Source organism: Culex pipiens, chromosome 3 (genome assembly GCF_016801865.2).
Source record: "Culex pipiens pallens isolate TS chromosome 3, TS_CPP_V2, whole genome shotgun sequence".
In the NCBI taxonomy this organism is placed as follows: Eukaryota; Metazoa; Arthropoda; class Insecta; order Diptera; family Culicidae; genus Culex; species Culex pipiens.
Genome location: NC_068939.1, coordinates 156,336,261 through 156,355,955, shown reverse-complemented (window position 1 = coordinate 156,355,955; position 19,695 = coordinate 156,336,261). Strand labels below are relative to the sequence as shown.

The window sequence follows — 19,695 nt, the reverse complement described above, 5'->3', positions numbered from 1 at the left end:
CGCTCTACAGCATTGCCTTGGCGTTCTCGATTGCGAGATTCCTACTCGAAACTAGGTGTTCGAAGGCTTGATTGTTGAGGCAATTGCAAACCTCTTTTTACACCTTAGCTTCCATCCACCCCGGGATTTGAACTGACGACCTTTGGATTGTTAGTCCAACTGCCTACCAGCGACTCCACCGAGACAGGACCCAGGGAGACGACTCCTACACCTGGACTGAGCTAACGACCTAACCTTTTTGTTTAGGTTAGTCCGGGACCAACATTTACTTCCCTTCCGACGGAAGGCGTGATCAGACAAATCTCGTCTCAAAAAATGCCACCGGGATCGTCTGGGATCGAACCCAGGCCGACTGGGTGAGAGGCAATCACGCTTACCCCTACACCACGGTCCCGGCTTCATTCATTTTACATTTTACTATTTATTATTTTTGCCTAATTTTTTTTGTACATTTTATCAAAGATTATTAGCTTACTTGTTTATCACATTAATTTGTGTTTTTTTTTTCATTTAAAACATTAAAAGCATTCTTACTAATTGTCTTTTTGCCGTAATCCTCATAATATACACACTTTACTCTGCAATTTTTAAAGAAAACATAGTGACTATCAAAATCACTCCGATGTTTTTAATAGCAAATTTCAACGAAACTATTTAAAAAAACTTGTTTTTTGAAAACACGTACTTGGGCATGGTCTTGCATACCACAGTACATATTTAAAAAATATAAATCTTGAGACAAGTCTTACCGGTAGAATAATCGAAAAATAAGTTGAAATCCTATCAATGTTGAAATGAGTCGCTCTTTTGAACGGCTCTTTCGTTCTTTTTAAAAAGTTTGTTCGCTATTTAAAAGAATGGTGCGATTTTTAATGCTAAACCTTAAATCAAGGATTTTGGAGATAATTGGTGTGAATTTTACGAAATTGCGTTTATTTCTGCTAAAATTAAACAAATTTTGACATTTTATTTTGAGAAAATATTCTGCAAACTCTTTTCTACATTCTAAATTAATGAATAAAGAGGAGTTAGGATATGGATATTTAGTAGGCATTTTGCTATTCAGTTAAGCATTTTGAAAAGCTTAAATTTGTTCTCGGGTAGTTCATTATTGTATCTTTACGATCAATTGTGCAATGATGAAAAGTTTTTTTAGAAAATCATTTACTTTTGTAGTAATTTAAGTACTTGAAAAAGTACACCGTGTACACAATTCTGTTAGATTTGACGTTAATTATAAGCAATGAAAAATTTTAAATTTCATTTTCCATTCTCAAAAACAAATGACAATTTGTTAGAAATTCTTCTAATTAAATTTATAAACTTTTAAATACATAAAAGTTTAAAAATCATTCCATCTTGGAACGGTTATTTCAAAAGATCGGAGTTTCAAAAAGAACCGTGGTTCGTTCGCCCTTTTTAGTGAACCGGCTCTTTGAGCGGATCGCTCTGTTTTGCCCACCTCTAGTTTACGGAATATTTAATCAATGAGCAATTCATCCACTAAAAAGCTATGTTTTTGAAAACTGAATTTGACTAAATTTTATTGCGCATTTCCCACTAACATGGTCTTCGGATGTGTCAAATTGTCCTGAAACATTCTAAATTTTCTTATAAAAATGAACAAAGTGACCTAAGATTCTTGCAGTACTATCAGTTATCGATTTCATTTTTTTTTATTGGAAGATAAATAAATAAATATTTAAATAAAATTAAATGGGAAATGCGACTGGGATAAGTGTAGACGCGCAGTTCTGTTTTTTCGTGATAATTTTCGTCTCTTTTGTGTGGGAATAATGTTCCGTCAGCGCAAGCGGATGGTTGTGTTTGTGTGCAAAGTGATAAAAAAAAAACAAATCAGGATTGTGCCTGCAAGAATGATGAGTGAAGGGACGCGCTGGATGGGGGATATTATTATTGTTCCGTCAGTGCAAGCGGATGGTTGTGTGTGTGTGCAAAATGAAAAAAAAAAAAAACAAAAAACAAATCAGGATTGTGAGATGGATTTTTGTGGTGTTCTTTTTGTGCTGTATTCGCGATCGTGAAAATCAGGAGTGAGTTGCGCTGTTGCTATAAAACAAGATCGATATTGGAATTTATTTATATTAATCGGTGAGTTATTGTGTGCTTAAAGCCCTTTCTTCATCATCGCTGGTTGGAAGGCAATTTGACGGTTGAGTTCGTAAGTTTTATCGCGTAAAAAATATTTTGATTCATCAAGAACGTTGTGTGGTGCGCGAGCCTTTTTTTTTGTGTTGAAAAGACCTTCCCCTAGCTCCGTAGCTCGGAGGGCTCGACGTCGGTTGTTTGTGTATTAAGCCCTCTCCATAGCATCGTAGCTCGAGAGGCAACGAAAATCAATACCTCATCTAGCTAACAGAAAGAAGATCGGAAGGCATTTGGTGCTTGAGATCGTAGCGTCTATTCCGTAACAAATTTATGAATTAAATGGTTTTTTTTTTTTCATAAAATTATTTTTATTAGGTCCTTTTCGGTACTGGGACCTGGTTAGGACCGAGTCGGCTTTTGTAATTACATTTGACTTAATAATTACAGAGGATCTTGTGTGTAAATGTTAGTGGGAGGGGAGCCGATTACCCGCGGCCTACTCGGGGTTAGTAGGGAAGGGATTGATGTTAAGGACAAGGCGTGGGAAGGGAAGGGGGATTGTGTAGGGGTCTTGGTTGGCTCTGCTGGCCTTTGCTTGTGTCCTCAGCCGCAACTCGGTGTCCAGCTGCTGGGGCGTTCTTGCTTTGCTTCCGGTGCAATCCAGAAACGACGGCTTTGTGTGAAGGCGAGTTATACTAACTGAAGGAAAACTAACTGAAGGAAAACTAACTGGAAGAAAACTAAATGGATATTTTGGAATCTACGAGGATCGGATAGAGAACATCAAGGTCTAGTTGAGATAACGCGTCTCGCATCGGGATTTCTGGTGGTCTTCCTCGGGCCCTGAGGGTATCTTTCAACTTAATTCTGTGAGCCTGGTGATCTGGACACGCCCATACGAGATGGTCGATGTCCTGATAACCCTGCCCACAGTCGCATAAGTTCGTATCACTCATGTTGATACGGTAAAGATGAGCCTTGGACGAGTAATGGTTCGACATAAGGCGGGACATCGTTCTGATGAATCCACGCGTCAAGTCCATTCCCTTGAACCAGGCTTTTCTTTGCACCTTAGGTCGTATGGAATACATCCAACGTCCCTTGGCGTCGTCGTCCCATTGTTTTTGCCAATCCAGGAGCGCACGCTGCCTCGGCAAACCGTAGCATTCTTGTAGGCTAATTGGCCTTTCAAAAATGTCTCCACTCTCAGCACCCTTCTTGGCGAGCAAGTCCGCTTTCTCATTACCCGGAATCGAGCAATGAGCGCGGACCCACACCACCGTGATGCTGAAGGACTGAGCCGCCAGGTTGTTTAAAGTCTTGCGTATTTCCGTGAGGAAAAACGCAGACTCCCTGGTCGGCTTCAGAGACCGGATAGCCTCAACAGAGCTAAAGCTATCGGTGAAGATGAAGTAGTGGTCAGGTGGCATGGTCTCGATGATTCGCAGTGCGCAGTAAACCGCGGCTAACTCTGCGACGTAAACCGAACTCGGGTCCTTCAGCTTAAAGAACAGCTGATAAGATTCATGATAAACACCGAAGCCCGTACAGCCGTCGAGCTTGGAGCCATCGGTGAAGAATCTGTTGTTTGGAGGAACATGGTTGTACTTTGATGCGAAGATCGACGGTACAACTCCCCGCAGAAGATGGTTTGGGATACCGCGAGTATCGGCTTTCATGGACGTGTCGAAGCCAATCAGGGTGCTGTTGGTTAACGGAGGCGTGCGCTGTACCGTTGTGCTCGGGCTCCACTCCCACGATGACATAAAGTCATAGTATAGAAGCATGCGCCGAGACTCAACGTGAAGGTTCAGCAACGTTTCAAAGTTGTCAATTACCAGTTTATTCCTGTAATCACACCGGATCAGGAACCGGTAAGACAGTTCGTAGTAACGAGTTCGCAGAGGCAATACTCCCGCCAAGACCTCGAGGGTCATGTTGTGAGTTGAGTGCATGCATCCCAAGACAATGCGAAGACTTCGGTACTGTATCCGCTGGAGAACCAACAAGCGTGATTTCGCAGCTGACTGGAAGCAGAAACTGCCATATTCCAGCACCGAGAGTATCGTTGTCTTGTACAGTCGAAGCAGGTCAGAAGGATGAGCACCCCACCGGTTGCCAGAGACACTGCGCAGAAAATTAGTTCTTTGCAGGCACTTTTGCTTCAGGTAGTTAATGTGCTTCCCCCATGTTCCCTTTTGATCGAAGATGGTACCCATGTACATGAAGTGGTCCGACTGCTCGATAGTCTTTCCCGAGAGAGAAAGATTGAGCTGCGGCGGTTCATGCTTCCCCGTAAAAACGACCAGTTCCGTCTTCGCCGGAGAGAATTCAATACCCTTTTCAACTGCCCAATGGGCCAAGTTGTTCAGGGTATCTTGCAAGGGTTCTAGCAGATCGACTTCCTTCTTGGCAGCGATTGAAACCACTGCGTCATCTGCGTACTGTATAAGGGTGCAGTCTCCGGTCAAGCAATCATCGATGTCGCTGACGTAGAAGTTATACATGGATGGGCTAAGGCGTGAGCCTTGTGCCAAACCCATGTAACTTATCCGGGTGATTGCCAGATCACCTTGCACAAAGTGCATGTGTTTTTCTGACAACAGGTTGATGAGGAAGTTGCACATCGTCGGATTGAGACCGCTCCGCCGCAGCTTTACTCCCAACACATCGATGGAGACTGAATCGAATGCACCCTTGATGTCTAGAAAGACAGAAGCCATTTGCTGTTTCTTACCACGGGCTATGTCGATCCCTGTGGCCAGCAAGGCTAGACAGTCGCTTGTTCCCTTGCCTCTCCGGAAGCCATACTGCGTGTCAGACAGCAAGTGCTCTCGTTCCATCCATGGTTCGAGGCGGTCGAGGATCATCTTCTCCAGCAACTTGCGTAGACACGACAGCAAGCTGATTGGACGATACGAGTTGTGGTCGGACGCCGGCTTACCGGGCTTTTGAATGGCAACCACCCGGACCTGTCGCCATTCGTGTGGAATTACGTTCTGCTCCACGAACGTGTTGAACAGATTCAACAGACGCTGCTTGGCGACGTCCGGAAGATTCTTCAGCAAGCTGAACTTGATCTTGTCCGGACCAGGAGCAGTGTTGTTGCCCGTCAATAGTGCTATGGAGAGCTCTACCATCGAGAAGGGAGGATTAGCATCGCTCCCATCAACAACGTCGAATGATGGTTGTGTCGGCACCGAGTCCGGGCACACCTTCTTGGCGAAATCCAATATCCACTTGTCCGATTTTTCCACACTCTCGTTCGGAACGGAACCTCTACGCATGGCCTGAATTAAATGGTTATATAATTAAAAATCAGACTACGCTATCATTGCAGCATTGCGTTTAACACCTCATTCTATAAATAAACATTATTTGGCTTTATCTTTCCACAGCCGGCTGTCTAAGATTAAACCATTTCAATTAAATTTAACAACAGTTAAACGGGAAATGTCTCATCCGCAGCATCCGATTGTTTGCCTTGAGAATAATATATAAAACCTTTCAACAAACACTACGATTTTGGGTCGCATCACCATCTTCTATGATGAATCCTGACCAAACACCCTATCCTACTAACAGGTTCCTGGCGCTCGTGGGGTGTAAGCACAGAGTAAATCAGCTGCCCTAGTAGCAACTTGCGCTAACTAACATTCCCGTCCCTTAAAATCGAGATCTACAAACTGACATGGCGGGCGCCGTTGGTATTCGCAACTGATCTAGTTTTAGCAATCATGGTGTTTTATCTTTTCGGCGCATTCATACATGCTGTTGATAAGGGAAACATCACCAGATCGTCGAAGCCTCTGATCAGCAGTGCTGAAAGGATATTACGGTTCTGTTCAGCACCGGAGGGGCAACCATGGGTGGTCTCTCATGCTCATGCTCATGCTCAAAATTAAATGGGAAATGCGACTGGCTGAAACTTTTCATGCACTTTCCTTACGGCCATTTTTTGACATTTTGAAAGCATTTGTGTAAGGACAGCGGCCAAAATTGTAAAAGATTCGCATGACCATGTTAAATGTGGAATGCAAAAAAAAAATCTTTCTCTTGTAGAAAAGCTTCAGGATTCCTTGAGGTTTCGCCATTTTCATCGTTTGAATAATTTTCCAAGCTGAATAATTTAAAGCAGACGTAATTGGTGCATGGGTATGAATTTGCTTTTTAGCTTGAAATGATGCAGCTTTTTGTGCATGCGATGTCAAGAAGTACGTTAAGTGTTTTTAAGCAAATGATATCGATTTATTACAAATTACCCAGAGTTATCATTAATGGTTGTTTTTAAATGTTGTGAAAATTATATGCGATCTTTTTTGTAAATACATCAATTTATTGATTCTAGTTTGAAGTTTTGCTTTAGACTACACAGTAAAAAAAAACATGGTAAAATTACATCTAAAAAGGGGTACATCTTTTATGTCAGAAAAAAGCTTTAATTTTACCTCTAATAATGTGTAAATTTACATCTGGCAGACGCTAGGAAAAAATATCTGTAATCCTAAAAAAATATCAAACCGGCGATAGTTATATCTGGCTTACTAAGTCCGCGCCCCAACCCGCACGGCCAACTCGCCGCTGTGAAAACTTGAAGATCAAAGCCGATGTACCTTTCTGTACCGTATATGCAGTAAATACAGTATAAAATGTACGGAACACATAGAGCTACGTTGGCTTTGATCGTCTAGTTTTCACAGCGGAGAGCCGGCCGTGCGGGTTGGGGCGCGGACTTAGTGAGCTAGATATAACTATCGCCGGTTTGATATTTTTTTAGGATTACAGATATTTTTTCCTAGCGTCTGCCAGATGTAAATTTACACATTATTAGAGGTAAAATTAAAGCTTTTTTCTGACATAAAAGATGTACTCCTTTTTAGATGAAATTTTACCATGATTTTTTTTACTGTGTACATATTAAGTTTTCCCAATTCTCATTGTTTTTTACAACATACCAGAAGACCGAAGAAGGTTTTAATTACTTACCCGAACCAAAGTCCCCCATCCTGTTTGATTATTCGCCTAGACAACGACGATTTCGTCCTTCCTAATTGCTTTCCATGCTGAACATCCGTGGTGTCGCTAGTCTAGCGGCGACGTTTTATTTTAGTGACGATTGATTTTTCACCACCACATCGGCTGGCACACTTATCCACAAGGACTTGCAGAACCTTCTTCGGCGAGCTGTCGAAATGGCTTATCCCGCATAAATCTAGATTTCGCCTCCGACACTTTCTTGCGCATGCAAATTTTGGCACTTTCGTAACAGGCAGTCAAACGGTGTGTTGCACTCTGGGAATCGAACTTTCGCGGGTAATTTATGGCCACTAGTCATGAAACGGTTTTAGACGCCTGAGCTGAACTTTTTATTTTCTCTCTCTAATCTCACTTGTGCAATCTGCCAAGCCTCGTCAAAACAACGTTGAACTTGTATCACTTCCGGTTCCGGAGAAAAATCCTACTTAGCGCGGCCAGCTCGGTTGACCGTCTGGCACCGGAATGCTCCCAAATCTACGTTGTTTGGTCGACTGACTCGCGCCCTGAAAGTCCTTGCGACTCCAAATTGACAAACTACCTTCGGCTGTTTAGGGCTAATAAATGTGTCATTTTTTTTGTTCGTTGTTTTGTGTGCGGAAATTTGGAATATGTACGTGAGGAATTTATAATTCCCTTAGCAGCGGGCGGAAAAAAAAGTTTGATCGATAACAGATGGTAACTCCTCCGACCGACGGGGCGGAAATAGGTCTCTTTGCACAGTCAAAAGTCTGCCGCCGAAAGCTAGGGCCTCGGCGGGTGGGAGTTGCAGTCTGGCTAAAAATAGCAAGCACGCTTGCGACCTTCTCGGCGGATATTCGGATGTCGGTCCGCGGGGCGTGATGAAGGATTCTCGTAAGTCTGTCTGAGACTGGCGATGTTTTAGGTTGAAGCTTACACGGAGGGAACAGTGCTCAGTTTTGCATACACAGAAAAAAAAATCATGGTAATATTACATCTGAGAAGGGGTACATCTTTTATGTCAGAAAAAAGGTGTAATTTTACCTCTGGAAATGTGTAATTTTACCACATTTCTGTTGTAATGTAACTTTTTCAGTCTAAATTGAGGTAAAATTACATCATAAAAGAGGTAATATTCAACCTTCAAAAATTACAGCTTCCAAATTTACATTATTTTTTTCTGTGTATTTTTTTATAAATATTAAAAAAAAACAGGATGATTTTTTTCTCTATATGCTCTTGAGGAGAAGGAGAAATTTTGATAGGACTATTTTAGCTAATTCTCAGGATTCAGGCAAAAAAGTGATGTAATTTAGTTGACACAAATATTTTTATAATTTCGGAATCAAGACTAAATTTTTTTCGCAGATATCAAAACATTTCACAAGAGTTTAAAATGTTTTAAAATTGAAAATTCGACTATTAGTTGCTAAAACATTGGCATTAGAAAAATGGGCGGCTGTTTGGGTGAGAATTTGAAAACTTGAATGATTCTGATTGTTTTCCTTTTTTCCGCTGTATCTCAGCAACCAGAGATTCAATCTTCAATGTTTCTTAAGGGGTTACATACATGTTAATCGGCAAAAATGTCAGAGGTGGGTATTTGCACACACTTAACGTGAAGACTTCCGTAATTCCCATGATTTTTCGTTTAAAGATATAAATTTTGAGTCGCTATCAATATTTTGACAAAATTCCTTCTACAAGTTGTTTAGAATAGTGCCAAGAAGGCAACAACCGGCACATCGACGCTGTCGTGCTAACTTGTCGTACGTGCATTTTGGGTCAATTTGAGTTAAGGACGCCATTATGTGCAGCTCTCAATGCCTCACCTTTTGACCTTTACAGATCCCCAAAATTCGATTTCAATCCCAAGGTATTCAATAAAAGTCGACAAAACTCCGTGCATTGTTATCGCTCTTCTTATGAAAGAAGTTTCAATCTTGTCGTGCTATCTTGACACACCCTGAAAATTGATTCAAGTGCGACAACTGGCCCAGGGGGATTCAGATCAGAACGCGTTTGACATACGTACTAGCCCGACTACTGTAAACATTTGTAATTATATCTCGAGACTCTAGCAATCAAATTCAACCAAACTTCGGGACAATGCACAGAATGGTCGACGGCGTCGACATGCTGATTCATTTTGGTGCAGAAATTCGTTAAATTTGATTCAATACAGAGCATTTTAAAGTGATGATCAATTTTCATCGATCAACGGCTTTACCTTAAACTTTTGTTGAAATCTATTTTCCAGACAATTGAAATATATGTTTCATTTACAAAACAAATTTGAAGACAAACGGGTGCCAATATATGTCAACACTGCTTCGACCAAATCGGCTCAAAATTTTAGTGAAGACTCGTTAAACCGGTATCGTGTGCATGACGAAGTTTGATTTTCAAAAAGTTTATTTCAAAATAAAGACAAAAATCCTCAGCTTTGTATTTTTGTTATTCTCAAAATTTATTTCCCTAATAGAGCACTCTGCTAGCTGAATCTAAACTTCTAAGCTTAGAAATATGTACCCTCCATGCAAAGGAATATGAATTTATCTCAGTTGAAAGGTGCTCCAATCCTGAAGTGCAAATGTAACATCCCAGAGCAGAACTGCTAAATTGTAATAAAAATAATAAGTGAATTGAACAAAATATATATATTTTTAACCAAAATTAAAAAAATCGGGCTTCGTCATTTAGGTCAGTTTGGTCCAACTCATCTCGAAATAACCGTAAATCAACTCGGTGTTAGGAGAAAAACGCTCAGAAAGTTTGAAAGTTTGCTTTGCGCATGGCAAAATTTTGGGCTTAAGGCGCCTCTTACTCAGTTTACTCATGAAATACCTTCATGAAACTTTCAGTAATGAATAAAAACATTTTTTTAGCAGATTTAATGAATTTTATGTAGTATGAAGATTTGTGATTTTTTACATGTTGTAACCTCTTATTAAGATTAAAAGGCCGACATTTTAAGAAAATATTTTCAAAAAATGACTTTCACCATTTCAATTATTGGAACTTTAAAAAAATCGAAAAAACTGTTAATTTGCAGTTATAATCAAACTTTAAGTGGCTAAATCTCGAAATGGTGCTGATGTCGAGAAGAGCAAAATATATTTTAAAAAATCTTCAAGTCATGATTCCATTATTTACAAAAAAATTGTGAATCAAGTAGAACAGCGGTTCTCAACCTTTTCTAGTCTAGGTACCCCTTTTCGTGTTACTTAAGCTGCTGGTACAGTCATCCCACATATTCGGAACACCCACAAATTCGGAACACTTTTGTGATAATTTGTCAATAGCATGCCAAATGCATCTTTTCTGTCGACCCTACTATTTTTAGGACCTTCATTTGAACATTCTCTTGCTATTTCACTAGTAAAAGTAGTTCTTTTTTAACAAAAAACTGTATTTTGAGATTATTTTTTTCAGAGCAGCAAAACACTGCCTCCAAATTGCCTGTTCCATAATTGTGGGATGTTATTGTGCCTCCCACAATTGTGAAACACCTAAATTTAACTGATATTTATTCAAAAAAAGTTTTCAGACCATTCATAAAACATTCCTATGCTTGAGTTTCGTTGGTTTCAGTGCGTGAAGTCATTATTTTGTAAAAATTATGTACTTATGGAGAGAACCTAAGTTTGTTAACATCCGTAAGAAAAAAGTGTTCCGAATTTGTGGATTTCAAGGGTCAAAGTTTTTCTTCAAAAACTTGATATAAAAGTTAAGATTTGCAGTTGTTTGATACAGCATTCGAAAGATCGCAAGAAAAGCATTCAAATGAAGGTAAAGGCAAATCATTAAGTTCAATCATCGATTTGCTATGATTTTTTGAATATTGGTCGATCTGTAAACTGTTCCGAATATGAGGGATGACTGTACCCTAGCGTGGTTCACGTTTCTATGAAAAAGACAAAAGTTGTTATTTTGTCTTGCATCAACCGGAATTTCGTTCTTTTATAGCCACAGAAGCACTCCTGAAAATTTGAGCCCATTTGGTAAGGTCTAGGAGCTCCAGTTTTAATTTGAAATTTATATGGGATTTTGATTTATTTTCCATGGGAAACTATCTTTTTTTACATTGTATTAGGATTTTTTTTTTATAAATCGATGAAATGACTTGATTCTTATAGTAGGAGATAGGTTTTGAACTGGGGAACAACTTTGTAGAACATACCAACATGCTAGGAAGTGACCCTTTAAAGATACATATACAGAAACGTTTCACCCCACACAGTAAAGCCCCTTCAAAAGCCACCATCTAAAAGTATCTGTATCTTTAAAGGGTCACTTCCTAGCATGTTGGTATGTTCTACAAAGTTGTTCCCCAGTTCAAAACCTATCTCCTACTATAAGAATCAAGTCATTTCATCGATTTATAAAAAAAAATTCCTAATACAATGTAAAAAAAGATAGTTTCCCATGGAAAATAAATCAAAATCCCATATAAATTTCAAATTAAAACTGGAGCTCCTAGACCTTACCAAATGGGCCTAAATTTTCAGGAGTGCTTCTGGGGACATAAAAGAACGAAATTCCGGTTGATGCAAGACAAAATAACAACTTTTGTCTTTTTCATAGAAACGTGAACCACGCTACTGTACCCCCTCGTGTTCTCATACATGAAATTTTTCGTTTGCATGAGTTTTTTTACATTCCAATTTACAAAGAAAGAAGCCTGAATTTTTAAGTATAAAAATGCCGTTAAAAATGTGTTTCAATGGTAAATTAAATATTGTTGAAAAGGTAAATCTTGTTTCTAGAGTGTGTGTGTTGTGTGTGTGTTGTCCAATCCAATACCCGCTAACCGGTAGCGAAATTATGGGAAAGTATAGTTTGTATCAGACTTTGTATATGCCGAATGCTGATACAACTTATCTCAGTCCCGGGTATTAGGTGGTGATAGCCCTCGCGCTGCTTCCAACGACCCGTTTCAGAATGACAGAGCTCCTTGCGGTCCAATTCCGAGGTCGCTGGGCATTGTTTGGCTCCGCCTAAACATAGAAGCAAGCATCTGAAGGAAACTCGATCTATATTTAGACTTCCAATCCCCTCAGGCAAATCAGGGATCAGCGCGTATTTAATATGAGAAGAATAACATGTTTTTACACTTCGGATCAATTCACTGCTACACGGAGAAAAAAGAGTTCCCAAAATCGTGAACAAGCGTTCATGAAAATGGGAACCTCGAACAAAGTGTTCAAATCCCATGGTACGATTTTGAAAAACGTACCATGAAATTTGAACACTTTGTTCGTGGTTCTCATTTTCATGAACGCTTGTTCACGATTTTGGGAACTCTTTTTTCTCCGTGTAGAGTGTAAACCATCTGATGGCCGACTGCTTAGCAGTCCCAGCCCACCAATCCAAAGGTGTGAGTTCGTATCCCACCTGATTCATTTTCGTTTTTGTTCATATTCTAAGTTCAAATTCCTGATTCCAAATTTCAAAGGTACCGACCGGGATTTGATCCCTGTCCCATTAAGCCACGGAGCCGGTTAGGTAAATCTTGTTTCTAGAGTTGTTTAAAAACATGTACTGGATAGGCCACACAACGTCCATGTACTTTTCTTCAAATCTGTTTTTAAATAAAATGTTGGACCCTGTATTTATTTAAAGCTTTTTATTGAATAAAATAAACTATCTACTGAAAATGCTTATACATTTGAAGATATTATTCCTTTTGTATATTAAATTTTCATTGACTTTTTCTTTTCTACAAACATATCTCCCATATTTTTTTGAAATTTTTATTCGGGAACTAAAATGTAAATTTCTGATGGCGAACGAATTGTTTTTGAAACAGAGTTTTTTTTAACGGCCCAAAATATATACATTTAAAAGATTTTCAAAATCTGTTTTGATTTTTCAAATTTAAAAATGCTATTTAATAGTAACTGTTCAAGTTGTAGCTATTTTCAACAAAAAAAAATCAATTCTGTTTTATCTCTAAAAAATCGAATGGTTGAGAAAATTCTCTGCTGCTTTCTTTTTGATCCATTCTTTTGCAGCTGAGATACAGGTCTCGACAAATATTTTTTAAAAGAGTGTATTTTGTGTGACAATTTGAAGGAAAAATATATATCAAAATCTGCAACAGTGGATTTGTTGCAGAAAATGTTACATTTTATAACAGTTTTTGCAGCAGGCTCATAGCTCATTTTTGCCCGCGTGTAAACATGTCAGCGATCTGCAGTTCTCACCAACACATATTATAGGGACGTGGCGTTAAATCGTGCTGCCACCTGGTTTTTTTAAGTGCAAGAGTGGAAAAGTGCTGAGTCATTGTCTAAAAATAGACGGCGTCATATGTCGCCCAGCAAAATGAAGTCGATAAAGTAGTCGGTTTCGATGAGAAAAAGTGGAAAACGTCGTCTAAAAATAGCGACGCCATCCCCCTATGCTGGCAAATCCCCGAGCAAGACTTCAGAGTGAAGGATATGTTGGTGCTCTTTCCCTCACAATTCATCAAGCGTCCATGGCGCGGTGGTAGCGTGTCGGATCAACAAGCATGAAGTTGATGGTTCAATCCTCGTTCTTCCTATATCGCAAAAAATGCATGAGGACAGATTTCATGCAGATTCTGATATACTTTCATGCCGCTATGCATCACAATCATGCGACCGCCGGGTGTAAGATATAACACCTAAAAATTCGTTTTCCTAATTTTTAATTTTATGCAAAACTAATATTTTAGCAAAGAAAGGTCGAATTGACAATATTCAAAATATGTTTCACTAACATTTTGAATATTTTAAATGAAAGGTAGTTGGCACAACTTACAAATTTGAAATAAATATTTGCAGAAAAAAAAAACAAAAAACTTTAAAACGGTGCACTTTTTTTTTCAAATTCTTAAAATTTCTTAACAAATACAAATTATATTTTTATCATTCGAATATTTTTTAAAAACATTTTATGATTGGTCAAAAACAATTCAACCGTAATTCACTGCACCTCGAATATGGTGTTAATTTTTTGCATCAAATCAATTTGTTATTTTATTTCTCTCAAATATTTTTTTTGGGACATGTTCGCCATTACGGGGTTTGTCTTACGGTACCCCCTGAGACCGCTCGTGGTACCCCTAGGGGTACATGTATCCAGGTTGAGAACCGCTGAAGTTAAACATCGCTGGTTTTATTACACGTAGAAAAATATTTTGTAGAATCAGCCTGTACGAGGTTTGATTCAACAAAATTTTTGTTGAATATAATCAACGCTGATTCTGCGTTGAAACAAACCTTGATTTTCTCAATTCCACAAAAATCTTTGGTTGTTTTGAAAAAGTTGCTTTGACGTTTAGCGTTGATTCAACAAAAATCTTGATTTTAAAATCAACAAAACGTTTTGTTGATTCAAATATGCCTTATTTTTCTGCGTGTAGTCAAAGACGTACAACGAGTCAATTAGGGCCCCGAGTAATTTTCCATTTTATGATATCACGAAAAATAGATTATTTTTACGAATCGATTATTATTTAAAATTATGAAGGTTTGGAGTTATCAGCATTTGATATAGAAAATTGTTTCTTTGTGGAAGTCACAAAGAAATTTACAGGTAAAGTATAACCAATTAACATGAAAGAAATAGTCCACATTTCGGTTAAAAATCTCAATTTTCCAACTAAAGAAAACATTCACTTGAATTGAGGCATCCACGCGTCGCTTTACAACGAATCTCCACGGTTTTTCGAAAGTTTTCCATTTTTCCTACTGCTGGTTGACAAGATAATTTATTCTACCCACTGAAAGCACCCGTGTTTTGTGGTATAAAAGTTTGCACCGGCAAGCAGCTCTTTGAGTGACTAAAACAGCTTTGTTATTTTTACACCATGTTTCTCGTTCTATGGATAAGTTTGCTCCAAGTGTCCAATGCTATCGTTGACTATTCACTTATAATAGAGTTTACCAAAAGAGAACTGGCAAACACTTTGATTATGTTCAGCTGTGGTGGTTTGGACTACAAGCGACTTGGTCAAAATTTCGTGGGTTCCATTCATCACTTTCAAATGAATGCGGAGCGATTTTACAACGATCACCAACGGTTCATGACAGTTGGTCACTATAGATTGGCTGTGGTAGCCGATTTGAGTTGCGATTGTAGTGATGAATTAATCAATTTTTCCTCAGAAAATGAGTACTTTAACGGGTCATATCGATGGTTATTATTTTCGGAGTTTAATATGAGTAAAACAATGAATACTGTAAGAAAACAGAATTTGAATATCGATTCTCGTGTAACGGTGGTGGTTGAGACCATTGAAGAAAATTTAGAGTTTTTTGAAATTTTTGGCACGGTACGCCGACGAGGAGGTAGGACGCATGTGACGAAAGTTGGATCCAAGACGAAAAGTAGTGGCATAGTTTGGACCTGCACTACGAACTCATATTATGTGCGAGATGATCTTGGAGGGGTGACATTGCAAGGGGCTGTTGCGGTAGGTCAATTGATGTTAAATGTTGTGTTACCACAAACCGGGATGACATTGATATGATTTCAATTTATTTTTGGAATATTTTCCAACTGGTAAGGTTTTTCTCAAAATTATTATTTTTAAAACATGTACTGTGGTAGGCCAAATATCTTTGAAAAAAAAAGGTTTTTCTATAACGTTTAAAAAACAGCTACGTTAAAAATTCTTAGTTTGAATTCCGGGGTAACTTTGATAGTCATAGTTTTCCTTGTTAAAATCTGGATTTTTTTTTTGAAAAGGTCCAATAAACAAAACTTGCAGTTTTTGCTTTTTGGGTGTTTTTGAAACCGCATTCAGTCAGAGTCAGGGGTATTAAAAAACACCCAAAAAGCAAAACATTTTCCGATTCAAAATCATGTTCATTGAGAAGGTCATGACACTTTGAGAATATTAAAATATTGCAATTCATCAACATTTTCTTAACTGTAGTTAACTTACTTTTTAAACTTTTCAAAATTTTATTAAAATTTCTTTCTGAGGTACCTTTCTGCCACAGTCAGTATGATTCCATACCATTTCGTACGTATTTAATTAGTACCGTAAACCGGGGTGACTTTGATAGGATTTCAATTTATTTTTGGAATATTTTCCAACAGCTAAGGTTTTTCTAAAGATTATTATTTTTAAAACATGTACTGGGGTTGGCCACACAAAGTCCATGCACTATTTTGGAAAAAAAAGTTTTTTCAATAGTGTTTAGAAAAATAGTTACGTTAAAAATGCTTAGTTTAAATTCCGGGGTGACTTTGATAGTCATAGTTTTTCTTGTTAAAATCATATTTTAGATGTTCAAACATTATTTGTACGTTAAATGAACCATCACTAAAGTAGCTGATATAGTTTTTCAGAAAAAAAAAGTTTATATTTAGTTAACTAAGTTTATAAGCTTTTAAACAAAATACATATAAATTTTAGGAAAAAAATGTTATAAAGTCGAAATTTGGCCTGAAATTTGTCAAATCTAGTTTATGAAATTATCGATTTATATTGCATTTTATACTGAATTCACGAATCACAAGTTTTCACATTTTACATGAAATTTGATCAACTAAAATTGCCTATAAATTTGGAGATTTTCAAAAACACATATTTTTTATTATTTACAAACTTATTTAACCTTCTCCTAGTGGAAAATTGTCCAAAGAATCCGTAATGCATTATGTTTTCCGATTCAAAATCGAGTTCATTGAAAAAATCATGACACTTTGAGAAGTTTAAAATAAAGACTTTCATCAACATTTTCTTAACTATAGTAAAGTAACACTTCTCTACCACTGTCAGTATGATTCTAAACAATTCCGTACGTATTTTAATTGTACTTTTCATTTTGCGGAAAAATCTCAAACCTATCAAAGTCAACCCGTTTTAGGTTACATATTTTTTTTAAATATACATTTTACCTTTAAGAAACTTGGATTTAACAAGCAAATAACCGTCAAGGAAAACATTCAGTCTTTGCTACCTCCGACAAATTACGTAGGCTCTCAAATGTGTTATCAAATAGTTCAACTGCTGAAACGACGTCTCAACTTTCGGTATTACAAATTGTTGCTAACACTGAAATAAAAAAAAGTACCAAATTCCTAAATTCTAGGAATTTTAGCTCCTTTCCTTATTTAGTAATCGGGTTTTTTGGATTACTTAATAAGAAAAGGAGGCAAAATTCCTAGAATTTAGGAATATGGTACTTTTTTTATATTTCAGTGAATATATTGTACAACTTTAATTTGCTCAATTTTTTTTAGAACTCAACACTTCATAGTGCCAGATTTCGGCTTCGACCTCATCGGGACCAACTCATCACACGGGGTTGTTGGGAAACTGCAGCAAAACTTGATAGATTTGGGATTTTCTCCAATGGCTGTTACAGAAGAAAGGATTGGAGTTTTCGATCAGACCGTACCGTTTGCTACGGTTAAAATAACGATAATCTTCAGACATCCCAAAAGTGGGGGAACGCGAAATCTTTTTTTGCAACCGTTTGACAATATGGTTTGGACCTTAATTGGTGCAGTTTTGCTGGTATCAACAGGTATTTTGTCAGTTATTCTCTACGTTAAGCAGCGAAAAAGTCGTTTCCATTGCAAGTATACACTGATGGTTTTTGGAATTTTCTGCCTTCAAAGCTATTCAGGAAGAATTTCAATCATCCCGTCACGGATTACGCTTTTTACAGTGATCCTTTTCTCCATCCTCCTGTATCAATTTTATTCGTGCTTTATTATAGGATATTTGTTAGTACTGCCACCAAAAAATATTCGAACCTTAGAGCAGCTTCTTGCAAGCAATCTAAAACTTTCTGTTGAGAATGTTTCATATAATCATGATTTTTTCAAGGTGATGAATGAATCTTTTTTTGTGTATCGACTTTAAATGTTTTTTTTTATTTTGCAGAGAACAAATGTTGATGTCGTTCATGAATTATATGAAAGAAAGGTACTTTCGCATGAATTTGGTTTTACAAATATTAGTATGGGAATATCTTTGGTCAAAAAAGGTGGATATGCCTTTCACTGTGACAATTCGTATGGAAATACTTTTATCATGAGTAAGTGTTTCACCATAACTGTAGTGTAAAGTTAATCTTTTAGTATATTTTTATTCAGGAACATTTTCCGATCATGAAATATGCGAGTTGCAAGAGATGAGTCTGTTTCCGCCTCGAGCAGTTCACCTTAACGTACCGAAAGGAAGCCCATTGAAGGAAATATTTCGCGTTACGCTGAGACGACTGCTGGAAATAGGGCTAGCCGAGTATTACCAAAGAAAATTGTTTATGAAAAGACCACCCTGTCTGAAGCAGAACACTGCCTCCGTGCAGGTTCGGCTTGAAGATATTGAGGATCTCTGTATTTTGCTGGCGATTGGTGCTTCTGTTAGTATTGCAATTTTATTGATAGAAATAGTTGAGTTTCGCGTGCGAAGGTACTGGGACATAAAACAGTTCGCAAAGCATTACACTGGATGGTTGGATTAACTCAATATGGATAAATGCATTTATTATATAATTTGATCTTATCGAGCACAACAATTGAATACTTAATTTTTTATATTGAATAAATGGCAATTTTCAATTCAATAGAACAAGATTTTTACTAGAATTTAACATTTCTGCCACATGATATCACATTTCCCTTCAGTAGATTTACTCGATTTTTCAACACCTGCAACAGAGTTTTCCCAAATTTCAATTATTCAGCTCTTGAAAGGTAGTTCATCCCTTAGCTTAGGATAGTAACTATACACAAGTAATACTATACCAAAGAAACAGGTGAAAGGAGTATACGTATAACAAATTTTAGATGTTAATATCGCCAAAAATGTCTATCTGTCTAAATCTGTTTTCAGGGCATTAAAAAATACTTTTTCAACTGTTAACTAAATAAGTTGGATGACATTTGGGAATGAGAGGAAAACTGAACAAAGAAAAGAAAAAGATAAAATATGTTTGAGATTTTGTCCATCTTTTCTTGAGATACCGCGGTACCCGTGATTTGCATTGTAATTTATCAGACATTATGAAAGAAATTGAATAATAAGAAGGATCCATGATTCCATACTTTCCTATGTTCGAGTAAAATGTGTTACACCATGGTGATAACAAATTTTCAACGCGATAATCTTTTTTGATGACACCATCATATTACGGGTGATAAAAGTGATGCCTCATTATTTACTGGTTATTGGAAACATATGATTTCAAATTCAAATTACCCTTCAGTTTCGGGAACAAGATAATTTTCTGTACTGAAGGCTACACAGAAAAAAATAATGTAAATTTGGAAGCTGTAATTTTTGAAGGTTGAATATTACCTCTTTTATGATGTAATTTTACCTCAATTTAGACTGAAAAAGTTACATTACAACAGAAAAGTGGTAAAATTACACATTTCCAGAGGTAAAATTACACCTTTTTTCTGACATAAAAGATGTACCCCTTCCCAGATGTAATATTACCATGATTTTTTTTTCTGTGTATATAAAAATCTTCTCCGAAGTTTTCTGGTTGCATAGTAAAAAAGTTCTGCGAAGATCGTGTCCGGTTGAGCCTGAATTGATTTTCTTAGAAAAGATGTTGTTTCTCGCGCTTCTGCTAAATGTTGTTCAAA

General features: G+C 37.4%; 2 protein-coding genes across 2 annotated transcripts in view; one reads left to right on the top strand and one right to left on the bottom strand.

The window, feature by feature from the left end:
• Positions 1–7,640, bottom strand: part of LOC120414982 (cytosolic carboxypeptidase 6) — a 29,421-nt gene extending 21,781 nt beyond the window's left edge. The window contains exon 1 of the mRNA XM_039576332.2: positions 7,096–7,640. Coding sequence (XP_039432266.1) covers positions 7,096–7,114 — 19 coding nt within the window. The 5' untranslated portion in view covers positions 7,115–7,640. The remainder of the gene's footprint in view (positions 1–7,095) is intronic.
• Positions 7,641–15,121: 7,481 nt separating this feature from the next.
• Positions 15,122–18,563, top strand: LOC120415367 (uncharacterized). Its single transcript, XM_052710005.1, has 3 exons — positions 15,122–15,550; positions 17,972–18,134; positions 18,193–18,563. Exons 1-3 carry the CDS (start codon positions 15,122–15,124, stop codon positions 18,561–18,563), a joined length of 963 nt encoding a protein of 320 aa, XP_052565965.1.
• Positions 18,564–19,695: the final 1,132 nt, after the last annotated feature.